Source organism: Perca flavescens, chromosome 5, assembly GCF_004354835.1.
Source record: "Perca flavescens isolate YP-PL-M2 chromosome 5, PFLA_1.0, whole genome shotgun sequence".
Taxonomy (NCBI): Eukaryota; Metazoa; Chordata; class Actinopteri; order Perciformes; family Percidae; genus Perca; species Perca flavescens.
This window is the reverse complement of record NC_041335.1, coordinates 9,775,409-9,792,236: the sequence shown is the minus strand read 5'-3', so window position 1 is coordinate 9,792,236 and position 16,828 is coordinate 9,775,409. Positions and strand designations below refer to the sequence as shown.

The following is a 16,828-nucleotide window of genomic DNA, read 5'->3' as shown; positions in this document are numbered from 1 at the left end:
AGGCCAGGGTGATATACTCCCTCCAGCTAGTCCTGGGTCTTCCCCTAGGCCTTCTCCTAGCTCCTTTCATTATATATATACAGTATCTCACAAAAGTGAGTACACCCCTCACATTTTAGTAAATATTTCATCATATGTTTTAATGGGACAACATTGAAGTAATTACACTTTGCTACAATGTAAAGTATTAAGTGTACAGCTTGTATAACAGTGTAAATGTTCTGTCCCCTCAAAATAACTCAACACACAGCCATTAATGTCTAAACCGCTGACAACACAAGTGAGTACACCCCTATTTTAAATTCCCATAGAGGCAGGCAGATTTTTATTTTTAAAGGCCAGTTATTTCATGGATCCAGGATACTATGCAACCTGATAAAGTTCCCTTGGCCTTTGGAATTAAAATAGCCCCACATCATCACATACCCTTCACCATACCTAGAGACTGGTATGGGGTACTTTCCATAAAATCATCTCTCAATGCAAATCACACCAGCTATTAGGCTAACTGAAATAAAACCATGCTCATTTCTAGGTATGTGATGATGTGGGGCTATTTTAATTCCAAAGGCCACTTAATACTTTACATTGTAGCAAAGTGTAATTTCTTCAGTGTTGTCCCATTAAAACATATAATGAAATATTTACTAAAATGTGAGGGGTGTACTCACTTTGTGAGATACTATATATATATATATATAATTCCATATATTCAAGGTTAATTTCCAAAAATGTTGACTTTCATTCCATATACCAGAACTAAACACATTTTATATAATTTGCTGAACTGCATGCCATAATTTATATACAGCTCCATGAAACAGGTGTATTAAGGTAATGTTTGTTTTCCACTCTGTTACTGTGTGATTATAATGTTACTATTAGTGAATGGACCATATTCATTTGGCATCTTCAGTGCAGCCAATTTTCTAAATGCCCTTTATGATGAACCCAGAGCTGGCTTGAATGTGTCATCCATTTGTACAAGAATTCCGTTGCTATATTTTTTTCATACTTTAATATGTCAGTGTGTGTGTGTGTGTGTGTGTGTGTGGGTGTGTGTGTAAGACTCACTGATGTTGGGTCTGTTAATGGTCAGGCGATCAGTCTCCTCCAGCAAGCGAGGGCTCAGGCTGGTCACCATCCGGTCAATACTCTTGACCACATCCATTGGGCCGTTGACCACCTAAAACACACAGAGCGTCTTAGCGGCGGCAACACTCATCCACTCTGCCCTGCTGAACACAGTCGTCAAAGCTGAAAAGGTACATTTCAAAAAACGGCCATTCAAGTGCCACAGTGCCTTTCAGCAACGTAACTGTTTGCCAGAGTGTGTACACACAGTTGAGGCACACACACACACACACACACACACACACACACACACACACACACACACACACACACGCACACAGATTGGCCTATATTGATGGGTACAATTGTGGCTTCTGCCATTGTCTGTTTATAAGAGCCGAGCCTTGGAGATAGAGCTGGGGGCAGAGCGAGGGAGGTTTGTGGATGAGTACAGCCACGGTTTTGAGCAGAGTGCTGCTCTTCCATTGAGTCTGGGGCTGAGGTGGCCTTGGAGCGCTGAGAGGCCTGGGGGGGGTGCGGGGTGGGAGCCAAGCGCTGAGAGAAACAACACTTGTCATGAGGCAACCTCATCAAACTGTGCACACATCAGTTAGTGCAGAGGCAGAAGTGACAAAAAGAAGACTTGGTCATGGTGTTGGAAGAGAAAGCAATGTACTGTAACTGTTGACTGGCTTAGAGCCTGGTTTCCTGTCTGAATTCTGTTTTGGATCCGAAATTCAGAATGTGAAAATTGGATACTCAATACATATAGATGCTGCCATAGCATCTGTCAGCTCTGTTCTGCTATTCTTGTGGTAACTTCATCATTCCGGTGCTGATGATGAGCTGTTACAATAGTGTATCCATAGAAGCATACTGCCCTCTAGTGCTTTAAAGCAGAACTATCTATCTATCTATCTATCTATCTATCTATCTATCTATCTTTCTATCTATCTATCTGCTATGATATAGTTATAGCACTTATTTTAATGCGTAGAGCAGAGATCTTTAACAGGGGGTCCTCAGAGTCACTGTAGGGGGGGCTCCAAATTATTGTTAATTTTTTTTTTTTTTTTTTATTAAAAAAAGTCTTTACATGAATCCAACATATTATTAGCAAGCATAAATCCCCACTGATGATGGGCTTACTTGCCTATAGGTAACGCTGTCACTAAGGTAGCCATCCACAGATACAGTTAATCCCAAAGGATTCACTGTGCCACATTTATGTTGAGAATTTAAATATTATTTATAAAATCATGCCAACAATAATTATTTTGATAGCTTAGTATTCTATGCGCTAAAAATGTAGGTATAAAGGCTTTAGGCCACCCTACACATTAATGTAGGCCCAGTTTATTATCCAACTTCATTTTATACAATATATGTAGTATATCCGTCTCTCTCTTAGTTAAGGGGTCCTTGGCTTAAAAAATGTTGAAGACTCCTGGTGTAGAGGCATAAAATTGGACCTTTCCTGTTGTAATCTGTCTCTTTTACAGCCAACAACATGATGGAAGTGCAACACTAATACTATCGCTGGAGTACCCCTTTCAGAAAACCCTTTTCTATATAAAGTAACAATTATAGGATATATACAACAACAAGCTTAGAAATAAAAGCTCTCAAAAAGTGCCAGTGCCTTCCAGACAAAATAAATATCAAAAAGATGAACTTGAAATATGAACTAAAACAGGCCTGCATTGCCTTGATTGAAAGCGAATGTAAGCAGTATCCAAAGAGTTGTGAAAGGGTGTTGAGATCATGGGCATTGAAAGTAATCCCAGTATACAGGAGGAGCAGTTTTTCAACAAGAAGAAATACTTGTAAACGTATCATTTTAATTTGGCAGCTGATAACTTTTTTAAACATTTTTAAATTGTGTTTTTGACTGTCTCTAAGAGCTAGACCGACCGGATCATGGCTATTAAAATACATTGTGTTGTATGCCTGTAGAGTAGCCTATTTAACTGTAAATGTAGTGTAATATATTTTTTTTCTCCTGGAGAAATGATGATGAAATATCATTTCTAAATCTATGACATTTCAGATGTAAATACAATACACAAACTGCACATATTTGCAAACTCTACATGCATCTACATGTAGGATTGGGCATCGACAACCAGATCCAATTTGGAATCGTTTTTTTTATTGGAATCTCTTAGAAATTTGGCCTACGTCCAAAATGCCATACTAACATGCTATTTAGTAGCTAAAAAAGTATGTGAGATTTTTTAGTATGTCCGAAACCTTAGTGTGAAACCAATGGTACATGAATTCCATACCATTTCGGGTAAAATATTACAGTATGCAATGCTGGACACTACGCCGACATAATACCCCACAATGCAATGCGGTAGTAACGACAACGTTCATAACGGACAGCAACCAAGGAGCTCTGTAACGTCAATAACGCTCTAATTTACTGATGGTCTAGTTATTTACTTCTTTCAGTAATTTACAGTAAACATTATCTGGCGATGCTGCTAGAGCCGAGGTCGACATGGGTTACCATGGTTACGCGTCTTCAACCGCAAGGAGGATATCAGGAAGTGATGTTGAAAATGACAGCTTTAGTGCGTCCGTAAAGATACACACTACTGTTTTTTTACACAGAAGTATATTGAATGATAGTTTACATGTTGAGTAGGGCTGTGCTCGATTAAAGAAATTCTTAGTCGACTAACAATCATTCAATTGTATCGACTAATCGATTAGTTGATTTAATCGACAGATCTGTAAATCTGAGTTTCTCCGCAAAGAGTCATGCAAAAAGCACCACTTTAATTCTTGTGTTTACCAGAGATGTGCTTGTACGTTTCTTGGAAATAAGTCATTCAGCATGAAAAAAGCATAAAATATGACTAATCGACTAAAGAAATCTAAGTTGACTAACACCAAAACAACCGATTAGTCGACTAATCGACTAAGAGGGAGCCGCCCTAATGTAGAGTATGTAGTGCAGAGTATGCGATTTCCGATGCAACCTTGGTTTCAAATACGTTCATTTTTGGGTTTCCGTGGCAGGCCGCCATCCATCCCGGCGTTTGTTGTTTTGCAGCGCAGCAAGCGCAGCAAGCGCAGCAAGCGCAGCAAGCGCAGCTCTAAAGTGTGGCTTTATTTTAACGTTGAAAAATCTGAATAAAATGTTCCTCTTATCTGTGAAATTATATAATATATTTGAACGTTCACATGTTCCACCAAAACAAGTTCTTTTCCGAGGCTATACTGCAGAGGCACCATGGCTCCGTCCGGCGCCCCATAAGACAATTGTGATTGGTTTAAAGAAATGCCAATAAACCAGAGCACGTTTTTCTCCCAATCCAGAATGCTGAGTGGACTAGCCAGACCCTCCTCTGCAGCACTGTGAAATAAGGTCTGGCAATGCGAGACTGATCATTTTAATGAAATGAGCTGGTTTGACCAATAGACCAGGACACAGGACCTTCTTCTGTATTTACTTTCTTGCTCCTGCCCCCAGACATATCCGACCAATAAGAGGGCTGGACATTCTTGCCTGATTTTGTAATGACGCAATTTGGTACGCTTGGATTTTTCCAGGTGTGAAACCAAACCAAAATCTCCGGCGGCCACGAAACAATCCCGGAAGTGGAACGTCGTGCAAATAGACTAAATAACTTATAATCAATGAAACAAAATTGGTTCTGTGAACAGAGCAGAGAGCAGAACAGAGCTGCTGTCGACTGCTGCTCCAGTGCACATTTACGCATTGTTATCAGTAGATGCATTGCACGTCTCACAGAAGAAAAAAAAAATCTTGCCGCCACTGAGAACCGGAATCAAAAGAAAGAATTGTAATTGTAATCAAAATTGTTAAAACCCAAAGCACATGCATCAGGGCGAAAGACAACGTGAGAATGGTGCGTGCTACTGTAGACGTGCTACCTCTTTGATGGCCTCCCACTTGAGGGCGTTGTCTTGGCTGATGATGCTGTCGGCCACGCTGATGAAGTGCTGGCTGAGTTCCCGGATGGTGTCCTGGCTGTGGTTGGTGGCCCCGGTGAGTGGCTGTGGGGGGGGGGCGTCAGCAGCCAGAGACAGCAGCTGGATGAGGGACACCATGTCTGTCGGCTGCAGTCCTTCCAGCTGCGTGTCCTCCAGGGCCTGGACAGAGATGTCCAGCATTGCGGATGCCTGGGCCAGGCTGTCCAGCCCTGACGGCTGCTGCCCCAGCATCGCCTGGGGGAGGAGGGGGAGGAGAATCACAATCAGATGCAGAAAAGATTTATTGCTAGGTAAGTAGCACTTACTAGGAATTTGCTTTGGTTTGGTGCATACATATTCAGAGTTTCTGCAGTTTCACTAAGTCAAATTTAAGACTTTTTAAAACCTTTTTAAGACCATTATGAATGAAAGTTAGTACAGTATAACTATCAAATAAGCCCTAAATGAATTTTTTTTTCAAATATCGCTAAACTTGCACATCCCCGTAGCTGAAGAATAAAATCGGTTTTATGTCTCTGTGGTACAATCGGAAAGAGACTCGTGCCAATAACACAAAAGCTGATTGGCTGCAATAAAAGTTGCATGTTGGTCTCATTTGTAGTCCTAATACAGCGAAATTATATTTGGACTATTAAAAAACATTATAGCATTATAGGTAGCGTTGCGTGAATGTAGGAAAATTAAAACCTGTTTAAAATTATTTAAGACCTAGAACACAATACTTCAGTAATTTGAGACTTTATAAGGCTTCTTGATTTTCCAATTTTAGACTTTTTAAGACCCCGCGGAAACCCTGATATTAGGTATAGAACAATTATCGGCCGTGGCCGATTATCAGGCCGTTTTTTGGCAGTTTACAGATTATCTGTAGCCTGGTCCTACCAGACTCTCGTACATTTCATTTGAACAGAGTGTGGCCACTCTCCAATGACAAGTGTTAACTTCCTTGAAGGTGTGTACTCTTTTGAAGTTCAAAACTATTGGATCTGCCCAGAGCCACTCTGGATCTGCCATGACCAATCACTAACGTTTCGTCGTGACGTTGTATGTCATGCGCATGTGCTAACCAACTATTGGCTTATATTTAGCATTAGCATCGCTAGCGTTAGCCTTAGCCAACTCAACAGTATGTAGGAGGGCGGAGCAAGGCTAGATTATCTGTATCTGCTTTGTATTTGCCTGATAAAGCGATAAAGTTAATGAATTCAAAAGTGTGCCACTTTGGCTCGGCTACAGCTCTGTGTCTGTCCCTCTGCTTCGGGTTTCAATCACCGCTGAGTCTGACTTAATGTCACGCCCATAACACTATCTGACTCTCTTTTACTTTGTGTTATGTTAAAAGATTCTCATTTAGTAAATAATTGCCTAAAGCATTTAAACAAAGTTTTGTGTTGGAGTTTATAACATTCCAAAATCTTTTCACTTTCACTGTAAATGCATATCGGTTCAAAATATCAGTTATTGGTTTCATTAACTACTAATAATCGGTATCGGTATGGGCCTTCAAAAAACAGTATGGGTCGAGCCCTAATACATATAAACATATTTAAACATTGATAGGAAATAAACAAATAACACATACAGTGCATATAACTACATAACAATAAGAAAGAAAAAAGAGGCTGCATGGATTATATATATATATTATGCAGGATATGCAAAAAGATATTTGAGGGATGGGCAAAGTTCAGGATATATAGTATGTGTAGAGGGTTAGATTCAATGTAGAGAGACACTGGGTTAAACAGAGCTACAGGACGTCTCGCATGTTATCATCACATATCAATTCCAAAACCTGTGTTTTTTCTCCCTTTTTTTATTTCTCCATGTTTCATATGTCGGATATAATTAAGCTTATTTGATTACATATTTGTTGTATACATTGTAATTTCTCAGCACTGTTGCGGAGCCGACTGATGTGATTATTTAACCAGAATGGCGAAATGTAATGATTTAAAGTTTAAAACGTTTTGCATCAGATACAACTTTTTGCTACCAGTTAACGATTCCGATGAACTTGACTATCGGCCGATAACACACACTGATCCGATACCTGTGTGTGTCATATATTTTTATTATGGTTGAACAGCTGCATGCTACTACTTCTGTATGGATGTGAGATGATTTCTATCATTGTTGTACCAATGCTCAGGTTAAACTTCTGGTGAAACATGAGAAAATAAATAAACTACTTTAAAGTAGATTTTCTTCTGGGCTAAATTACGTGGTATTGGTACTTGCCGATACCGATGCCAGCATTTTAGGCGGTATCGGAGGATTTCCCCATACTGGTATCAGTATCGGAACATCTCTAATTCATTTCAACTCAGAACATTTGGCTTCTTTTTTTTTATATTTTATTTTTTTTAATTTAACCTTAGAGAAATCCCATGGAGATTCATAATCTCTTTTTCAAGGGAGTCCTGGCCAAGACAGCAGTACAAAAGTTCCATATTTAAAATATACAGCAAAAACAGACATAAAAGAAAAAAAGTTGGCAAATTAACATCATCTCCACATAATCACCAGCAGCGCTAGGTAGCAGCACATGTGCATTTAGTACTCATTTAATCCTTTATCCTAATTTTAAACTGGATCAATGTTGATAGGTAGTCTAATTTAAGATGATTCTGCAGTTTATACCAAGATTAGGGTGCAAAAAATTTAAAGACACTTTCACTGAAAACAGTTTGCCTTCGGCGAATGTCATACATGATTTGCCCATATGATCGAAGATTACCTATTTTTCGAACCAAAATATTGGTGCATCAGCCTAAATAGAAACCTATATCAAACTCATTCAAATACATGTCGGACATGCAATTGAATTCTTTATCAATGCGGAATGGGGTAGACCTAACCAAAGAAAAAAAAAGGAAAGAGGAAAATGTAATTCCCCACCCTGAAAAGACCTTAAAACACTCTCTGGCTTAATTAAAAAAAAAGGTATTACTGTAACTCTATGGTAGGTGTGCTAGGGTTAGCAACATTTTCGATATACACTTTTAAATATTTTTTGAACAGGTCTTTACACCCCGACAGCTATAAATAACTTAAATAAAAAAAGCCTTAAAGATGGAAGGTTTACAGTAAAGTACTAGTCAAGTCTTTAAAGAAGTGCCCTGCTACACCCTGCTACGTCCTGTTACACCCTGTAACACCCTGCAGTGCCATGCTACACCATGAACTACTACAACTACTATTTCTAGTCACTGTTCCATTATCTTTATTGTGACTATAATTGCCACTGTTCATCACACCCCCAAACAGCACTGTCAGCAGGGTCTGTCCGAGGTTTCTGCCTAAAAGGAAGTTTTTCCTCGCCTCTGTCACTGTGGCTAAATGCTTGCTCTTGGGGGAATTATTGGAATTGTTGGGTCTTTGTAAAATACAGAGAGTGGTCTAGACCTACTCTATCTGTAAAGTGTCTTGAGATAACTCTTGTTATGATTTGATACTATAAATAAAATTGAATTAAAGTGCCCATATTATGAAAAAAACTAGCGTTAGCATGCTAACGCTAATGCTAACGCTAGCATGCTACGTCGTTCTCAATAGCAAAGCACTGCTACAACACACACAAGTTCACCATAATCTACAAAAGAACTACTTACATGTGCGCCCTCATTTAGAAGTCTCCCAGCTAATCCTGCCTTGTAACTGACCAAAGTTGGAGAAACAGGCTTTCTTTTACTGTCTCTAGAGTTAGCTAGCTGACGTGCTCTACATCTGAGCTACTGTACATGTGCGAGTGCAATCAAAGATAGTACAGAAGAAGAAGAAGAAAAGAGGTCTCACTCTGTAGCTAAAACAGAAACCAGGTGAAAAGAGGATCTGCAGCAGTGAGAGAGAGCTGTGCAGTACAACAAAAATATGGTGTTTTTTGAAAATTAAACCATGTAAACCTATTCTGGTACAACCTTAAAATACAGTTATGAATCTGAAAATGAGCATAGCATTGGCGCTTTAAATTAAATTAAATTTAAATTAAATTGAAGAGAAAGCTATTCTAAATGAGGATGGATGTATTATGTACCTGGGTTTTGTTGGAAAGCTTCATCAGATGGTTCATGAAGGCTGTGGGCTGGGAGTTCTGAGAATCACTCATCTGCTTCATCTTCAGGTAACGCTCTGGGAAAAAAAACAGCCTAACATCAGTGTGATAAATGGAATTTTTTGCATTTATACAGCGCCTTTCTAGTCACGTTTGACACTCAAAGCACTTTACACTACAGTACATGCCACATTCACCCATTCACACACACATATGAGGAAGAGATATGAGGTATAAAACATGAATAAAAAGATTTGTGCTCTAATGTTTCTTTTGTTTTATAAAATTGGTATAGAAAACATCGTTTAGGAACTCGTATCAAAGTCACGGTATTGGTATTGATACCAGTATCTGATTTTTTTTGTACGATACCCAGCCCTAGCTGCAATGCAAGGCATGCTCCTCAGGATCTAATCCAACCCCTATTTTCCACCGGGCGCGACGTTCCGGATGCACCGCGACCCCCACGAGCAGTTGCTACGATTGAAGTCTATGCTTGATATTCCACCAGCCGCGCCACGGTGCATCCCAGAAGCGAGCGTGAAGCTGCTCTCTGCTCCGCTAAAGATACGCACCAGATCTATTTTTACGTGAGCTGCGGGGCGTTCGGACACCCGGGCAGCAAGTTAAACAGTGAGGGCATCCAGTCAATTTACCAAACCCCCAAATTGTCTATGTCTCCTTTACAACACCATGGACGACAAGAGATTCATCTTAGAGGTTGAAAAACATAATAGACATCACAGATCCTTTTTATAAGGGCAACACTAGAAAAGAGAAGGCATGCAGTTTAACTGTAGGAGTGCTTGGAGTGGAAGGTAGATTATAGCTTAATAAACACGCGATTTTTGTAGAGACAACCACATCTGTGGGTCAGGCAGCACGATGCTCCGCTTCTGAGATGTTGCCCAGTGGAGAATGAGAGTAACAGCCGCACAGTGATGGCAAAGCCTTAAGGAGCAATTTGGGATTCAGTATCTTGCACTATGATACTTGGACATGTAGACTGGAGGAGTTGGGTTCGGGATAGAACCACCGATATTCCGTTTAGTGGATGACCCACACATTGGGGGCTGGAAGGAGGGCACGGGGTGAAATATGATGCCCCCAATCCATTGGGCTAGAGTGCTGTCAATCTGACAATTGTCATTTCCTATTCGGCCAAACTTCCCAGCTCTTGTCACATGACCAATTCATGTTTCCATGACGACTATCCAAAATTCTGATTCCATGGCACCAGCACTGGAAATGTTTTTAAAAAACAGTGGCGGACAGAGCTTATAGAAAACGGATATACAGTTGAACAAGTGAAATTCATAATGAATGTGATGTTTTATTTAGCAGAATTACATTGTGTTGTTCTATCCTATCCAAAATGTCCCCCCTGTGCACCCCACTTAAAAAATCCTCCTGAGCCACAGTGGTTACATGAGCTCGATGATGTAATGGCAGGATGCTCTCATCCTTCAGCTGGAAGGATGCTGAGCCTGCTGAAGTGTCCAGAATAAAAAACTGATCTTGCAGCAGAGCCTCTGACCTCCCTGTCAACGGGGGACTTTCCATCACTTAAGGCTCACATTTATAATTGAGTTTGCAAATATTGTATTCATTTGTACTCTTAATCCATCGCTCAAGTGGTAACAGGTCAACACAATACCTCCAAAATTAAATCACATATCAAATGCTTCATATTGTAAGGTATTTTATTGTGTTACCTCTCAATTGGAGGTTAAGAGGGAGTTACAGTAAACCATAGAGCTTTTATTGTAACGGGAGAAACAGAAGTGGATAAAGAGTTGTAATGACTGGCCCGTTGGTTAATAAAGCGAGATGTGCAGTGCCGTCGTTGTTCCGGCATTGGAAGCCAGGCTTTTTCCTGCATAGAGGAATTCTTAGCGCCACCTCCAAAGAGGTTTTAGCCAGCCCCAAAGGAAAATCACCAGCGCCAAAATTATAAGAACTGAGAATAAAAATAGCTATTCAAATCCTCTCTAAATGTGTGTTCAAGAGCAATTTACCACACAACCGTTGAGCAAGCAGGACGGAAACTTGAATATGAGAGTCTGGCTTTACCGGACTCTCACGGTTATTTATGTAAACATTAATATTAACCAGTTTTGTTAATCAGGGTTTCATTAACTCAAGTGTAATAGACTTTTTCTAAAAGTCAGAATTAAGAGGCAAATGGATTGATTTTTGTCAAATAGGGTAACACAGACTCGTTGTCTTTACTGTAAGCGGACCGATCATGCTTATTGCCATGTGTAGTCCTCCCCCGGGTTAGCCTGTAGCCTAAACCCAGGGCTATAACAAAGGGCAGCAAAGCGCCAATACTGCTGGCACAGCTCATTGCTTTGAGTGCACAGTAACTAACTGAAGGCAACTGAGTAAGAGAACAATGTTAGAAAGACTTCTAATGGGGGGGGGGATAGTATTTTGAAAAGTGAGGGGGAAACAGGGCATGTGTTTCAGAGACCTTGGAGGAGTAGAGTATAGATTTTACAATTGAAACTTAATAATTGTGGCTTACTTGTACCTTTCTAGCTATTTCAAGTATTTTGGAATACTATACTGTATACCTTAAAGCTAAGAAGGTGAAGACAGACAGAAAAAATGGAATTCAGTCCTTATATTCCTGGCAGTGGTGAGGCTTTGAAACAGTACTTAGACTTTAATCCATGGGGGAAATACAGAACATTTTGAGTCTGTTCAACAATGTCTGTGGGGGTTCAGTTTGCAGCCAGGGTATTTGTACTCATAAGTCATGTTTCCATCTAATTGTCAAGTGAATTTTAAGCTAACTTTTAAAATGTCGCAAAAAAGAAGAATAAAAAGAAAATGCGATTTAGAAGCATTTCCATCAACTGCTTTAGAGCGAAAAAACTTTTTCGAACTCTTTTTCGAATAAGGCAAAAAAACATTTTTGCCGTTTCCTTCAATATTTTCTTTTTCTTTCTTTTTTTAAGATTATTTTTTTTGTTGGCATTTTGGGCCTTTATTTGACAGATTTCCAAAGAAGCTCTGTGCTGAGGAGAGATGGGTATGATGGGATTATGGGTGTTGTCATTTATACATGTGTTTATTTGGTTTATTGTTTATGTCTTACTATTTTGTTGAATGGTCTGGAATATTGGTGTGTCCTCTTTTAGATTTTTGCCTGGGTGGGGGGTGATGATGACGAACGGGGTGGGGGATGTGTTCTTGTTGCGAGTTGTATGTTTTGCATATTGTTAAAAATTAGAAATTGCAGGCGCCCGGATAGCTCAGTTGTTAGAGGGGGCGCCCATATATAGAGGTTTACTCCTCGACGCGGCGGGCCGGGGTTCGACTCCGACCTGCGGCCCTTTTGCTGTATGTCATTCCCCCTCTCTCTCCCCTTTCATTTCTTCAGCTGTCCTCTCAATAAAGTCCTAAAAATGCCCCCAAAATAATAAAAATAAAAATTGTTAGTTGTTGTTAATTTTTTATTAATTGTTAAAGTAACTCAACCTTAAACACAAGGAACCTGAACTACACCCCCACCAACAAAGCCCCTTGCATTTTTTAAATAAGGGGTGTATTCGGCCTGTCACTTACAGGACGTCCTGTCCCTCACCTACAGAGACATTAGTCATATTCGGGTACTGGGAGAGTGAATATAACAGAGACATTTGGTGGGCCCTTTGGAAAGGATCCTAGTCACCCTGTTTTGTATCTTGTTAAACAATAGAAATGGTTAACCACAAAAAATTAAAATATTTCCAATTAGAAGACAAGCCCTGCTCTGTTCTTGAGGCTCACCTGTGCTGCTCCGGCAGATGAAGGGCAGTGGATCTGAGCAGTCTGTCAGGCCGAACACTGGCAGCGGATCGGCCCAGCCCTGGAGCATCCTGCAGCCCTGCAGCTCCATCTGCTGGTGCACTGCTGCTCACACATTCATATCATCCCGCATTCATACACACAGTGACACACAATTAGACAACAGTCAGCTTGAGTATGTCTAAATGTCTTCACCGGTGAAAAATATGAACGATGGAGGAGGTAAATATGAGCTTTGAATCAAAATGAATAATCAAATTTAGGATTGGTGTATTGGGGCGCATTGTATTGTCTTTTCTGGAAAGAAAACCGTTATAGTGTACATATTTGTTAATGTATGTTACCATTTCTTTTACATTTATTGTGTATTTCCTTTCAATATGTTCATATTGATGCATGTACCATCCATGAAGGCAAATTCCTTGTAAGTTTGGCTTACTTGGCAAAAAAAAAAAAATCTTTTTTGATTCTGATTCAAGGAACATCAACTGCTAACTAAAAACTAAAAAACAAAAAACTCTTCAAGCTTGTATTGTTATTGCACTATTGTAAAAAAAAAAAAAGAAAAAACCTGACTGCATGAATCTTGTAAGTGGAAAAGAAAGTCAGACAGTGGGGGAGTTATTGTTCACCACTGCATGGAGCTCTGTTCTTCCCCAAGCTACCCCCGCACTGCTGGAGCTGTGGGAATCCCCTCCATCCATCCCTCTCTCTCCCTGCTTCTCTGACTCACTTTCCCTGCCCTTCACTCTGTCGATCGGTCATCCTAATGTCTTTATAAATGTGTCTATATCTCAGACTGTCTGGGTTTTAGAGAGGAATTCATCCTGAATGACTCAAAAACACAGGCAACATAGAGCAACCACTTGATAAGAAATGCTACCCTTTGGAACCCCAAATGTGAGAAAACAGGGCAAGCAAACAAGAAATAAATGGAAGCTGTCAGAGAATATTAAGAAGGGAAATCAATGCTTAAAATATGGACACTACTCTAACAAAAATCATACAAATTAGTCAGATCAGAGGTTAAAAAATGTACTACAAGATAGGGCTGTACAATATGACTATTGACCCAACTTTTTTTTAGGATGCTTTGGGCCAAAATCTATCAGTGGCTGATAACTATGATAAATTATGAATGACTGATCTAGGATGAAGAGATAGAATATCAGTTTACATTAAAAGCAGGGTGAGTGGGGGCACAATCATATTTTTGGTTTTATTTGTCTTATAGACTGAAGTACATTTGATATACGGCGTTTTGTGGTCATTTTATTTACTGACTACATGAGAGTCACTCCTCACTCCTTCAAGATAGAGATTTTAGTGGAATTAGAATTGCTTCCTTATATTAGAACAGTGGTGAAAGAAGTTTTCAGATCATTTACTTAAGTAAAAGTACTAATCCCACACTGTAAAAATACTCTTTTACAAGTAAAAGTCTTGCATTAAGATGTTACTTACACAGGAAAACTGTGTGCATGTAAACTGTGTCCATGGTAAATACATTAGGTCAAGTTTAACCAGGTATTCAGTCTGTAAACTATTTGGGTAATTCAGTGGTTTTATGAATAATTTTACCTTTCACTTTTGTTGTCTCGTTGACATAATTTTCACTAATCCAAGTTTTTTTTTTCTTCTAAGATATGGTAGTGTTTCTTGCCACTCCCAACTCAGATCTCATCAATAAGATGCTGTAAGAAAGAAACCCCATGAAGAATAAAAAACTCGTGTGATGTGAACTCACCGTGAATGTCTTGACTAGAGTCAGTAGTTTACCTACTTCAAACTCCACATAATTTCTTTCAGCAATTAATATAGTAATACAGTATGTCAAGCTTTGTCCTACTAAGCCTTTGGGCTGAAGACTAGTGGGCTTCACCTGTGCCATATGGTTTGTGACAAAAGACAGTTTCTTTTTTCTTTTGAATGACAGCCTGGGTTCCAATGCAATGCTTTGGAACCCCCCCCCCTCCCCAGTGCCAGCCGGCAAAAAAAGTTGAACCTAGCTCAACCTTAAACACAAAGAACCTGAAATACACCTGAAGTCCTGTCCCTCACCTACATAGACATTAGTCATATTCAGGTACTAGGAGATTGAATATACCAGACATTTAGTTGGGCACTTTGGCAAGGATCAGTCCTGGTCACCCATTAAGAAATGCAGAACTGAAAGAGACAGCCCCCACATTGGCCATGAGTATATACAGAATGTCATCTTACCTGAGCAAAACAGAAGGACCTGCACCTCTCTGACCGCTGGGTGCCTGCTTAGGTGGTCAAGATTCCAACTGAAAAGCACATTCTGGGTCATGGATGAACATGCGTTGAGGGCACGGACATGCCTTGTTTCCAGAGACATATTCCAAACATTCAGGTCAGTGATATTTCCAAAAAAGGGCTCTGTGAAATTCCCTCCAAATGAATCTTGGTCCTGACCCAGAATGAAAATCCCATCCCCATATATATCCCTGGAAGTGTCTGTGCCTGTGCCCATGTCCTTCATCTCCCCATCCACATATATAGCCCAGTGGCTGCTGCTCCGGTGCCAAGCGACACAGACGTGATGCCAAGCTCCGTCGTTGGGGAAGGACGCCTTATACGGCATGTGCTTCCCATGGATGATAAGCGCCAGGAGGATGCGTCCCTGCATGTCCACTTGGCCTCTTAGCTGGAACTCATTGGTAAAGACAGGTGCAGCATAGGAGAAGAGGGTGGACACTTGATTCCACTCTGAGTTCCACTGAACTCGAACACACACACTGACGGACGACAGGGTTGGAAAGGACACGTTGACACGAGCAAAGCCCTCAAGGGAGTCCTTTGGGAAGTTTAGAGCTAAGAAATGTAAATCTAAAAAAGGCAGAAGAAGAGGTCATTTATCAAACAGTACATTTTCCTTTTTGTATTTCTTAACTTTATCTGTATTAGTTTGTAGGTCCACTGCTTTCACTCACACTGTTTGGAGAGGGCCACAGGCTTGGAGGCTGCTTTGTTTGGGTCCCTTACCCAGATAGGCGAGCGATGTCCAGTCCGCCGAAGCAGCTCCAAGGCTCCCTCCCGGTCCTCTGACTGTTCCACGGTGGCGAGGGAGCTGAACTGGCCTCTGCAGAATCTGTCGGCCCCAGAGAAGGCCAGTGAGTCATTGACTAGCTGGAAGGCCCAGTGAGAAGTTAGATGGACCAGTCTGGATTGTCCTAGAAAGTCAGATAGAAAATTCGACACAGAAAACATTTACATAGAGCATGAATGAAAAATAGTGAGGCATCAATAAAATACGTATTCAATCATTTTTTGATGGATTTAGTGGACGACAAGAGAAGTCAGTATGAAAATTGACACTACTGGCCACTAAATAACCACTCAAATTGATTAACAGTCTCACCATGTAAATCCTCCACTCTGTCTGGCCCAGCATGTGTTGGTTCACTCTCACACACCACCTACAGGGGAAAAATTCAAGTTTCCTTTATTATGTAACGGCTGCTGTGCAGCATTAGCCTGTAAACAGCATGCAAAAGTTGGAGTTTATTTGCGTTTGGAAAATAGATGGTTAACATTAACATAGTCATCATTGTATTCAAATATTCCAAAGTTGATGTACAGGGTAGCATTTGAAAATAAATCAATGAAATCTTAATACAAGTTAAAAAAAATGAAACTATTTGCATGGCGCTTGTTGTATTATTTAGTATAGAATGGTTATTACCACAAATGAGAAGAGTATGAGTCCAGTGTGCAGAGCTCCAGTCATCTCTAAGCCAGTGTAGTCTCCAGCTGAAATAAACCACTGATCTCACCTAGAAAATAATATTTCTGCTGGATCCAGATGTACTTCAATTCAAAAAAAGTCTCAAAGTGAATACAAGACTCTATTAGTGTGTCGCTCTTCAACAGGTAGTTTTCAAAAATTCTGGAGTGAATGTCCTTATT

The 16,828-nt window shown here is 40.2% G+C and overlaps 1 protein-coding gene across 2 annotated transcripts in view; it reads right to left on the bottom strand.

The window, feature by feature from the left end:
* Positions 1-11,395, bottom strand: part of adgrd2 (adhesion G protein-coupled receptor D2) — a 53,506-nt gene extending 42,111 nt beyond the window's left edge. For both annotated transcript variants that reach the window (XM_028578800.1, XM_028578801.1), the window contains exons 1-4: positions 11,317-11,395; positions 9,080-9,174; positions 4,984-5,277; positions 1,075-1,186 (exon numbers count right to left, since the gene is read on the bottom strand). In XM_028578800.1, the coding sequence (XP_028434601.1) occupies positions 1,075-1,186; positions 4,984-5,277; positions 9,080-9,174; positions 11,317-11,359 (544 nt within the window). In that variant the 5' untranslated portion in view covers positions 11,360-11,395. The remainder of the gene's footprint in view (positions 1-1,074; positions 1,187-4,983; positions 5,278-9,079; positions 9,175-11,316) is intronic.
* Positions 11,396-16,828: the final 5,433 nt, after the last annotated feature.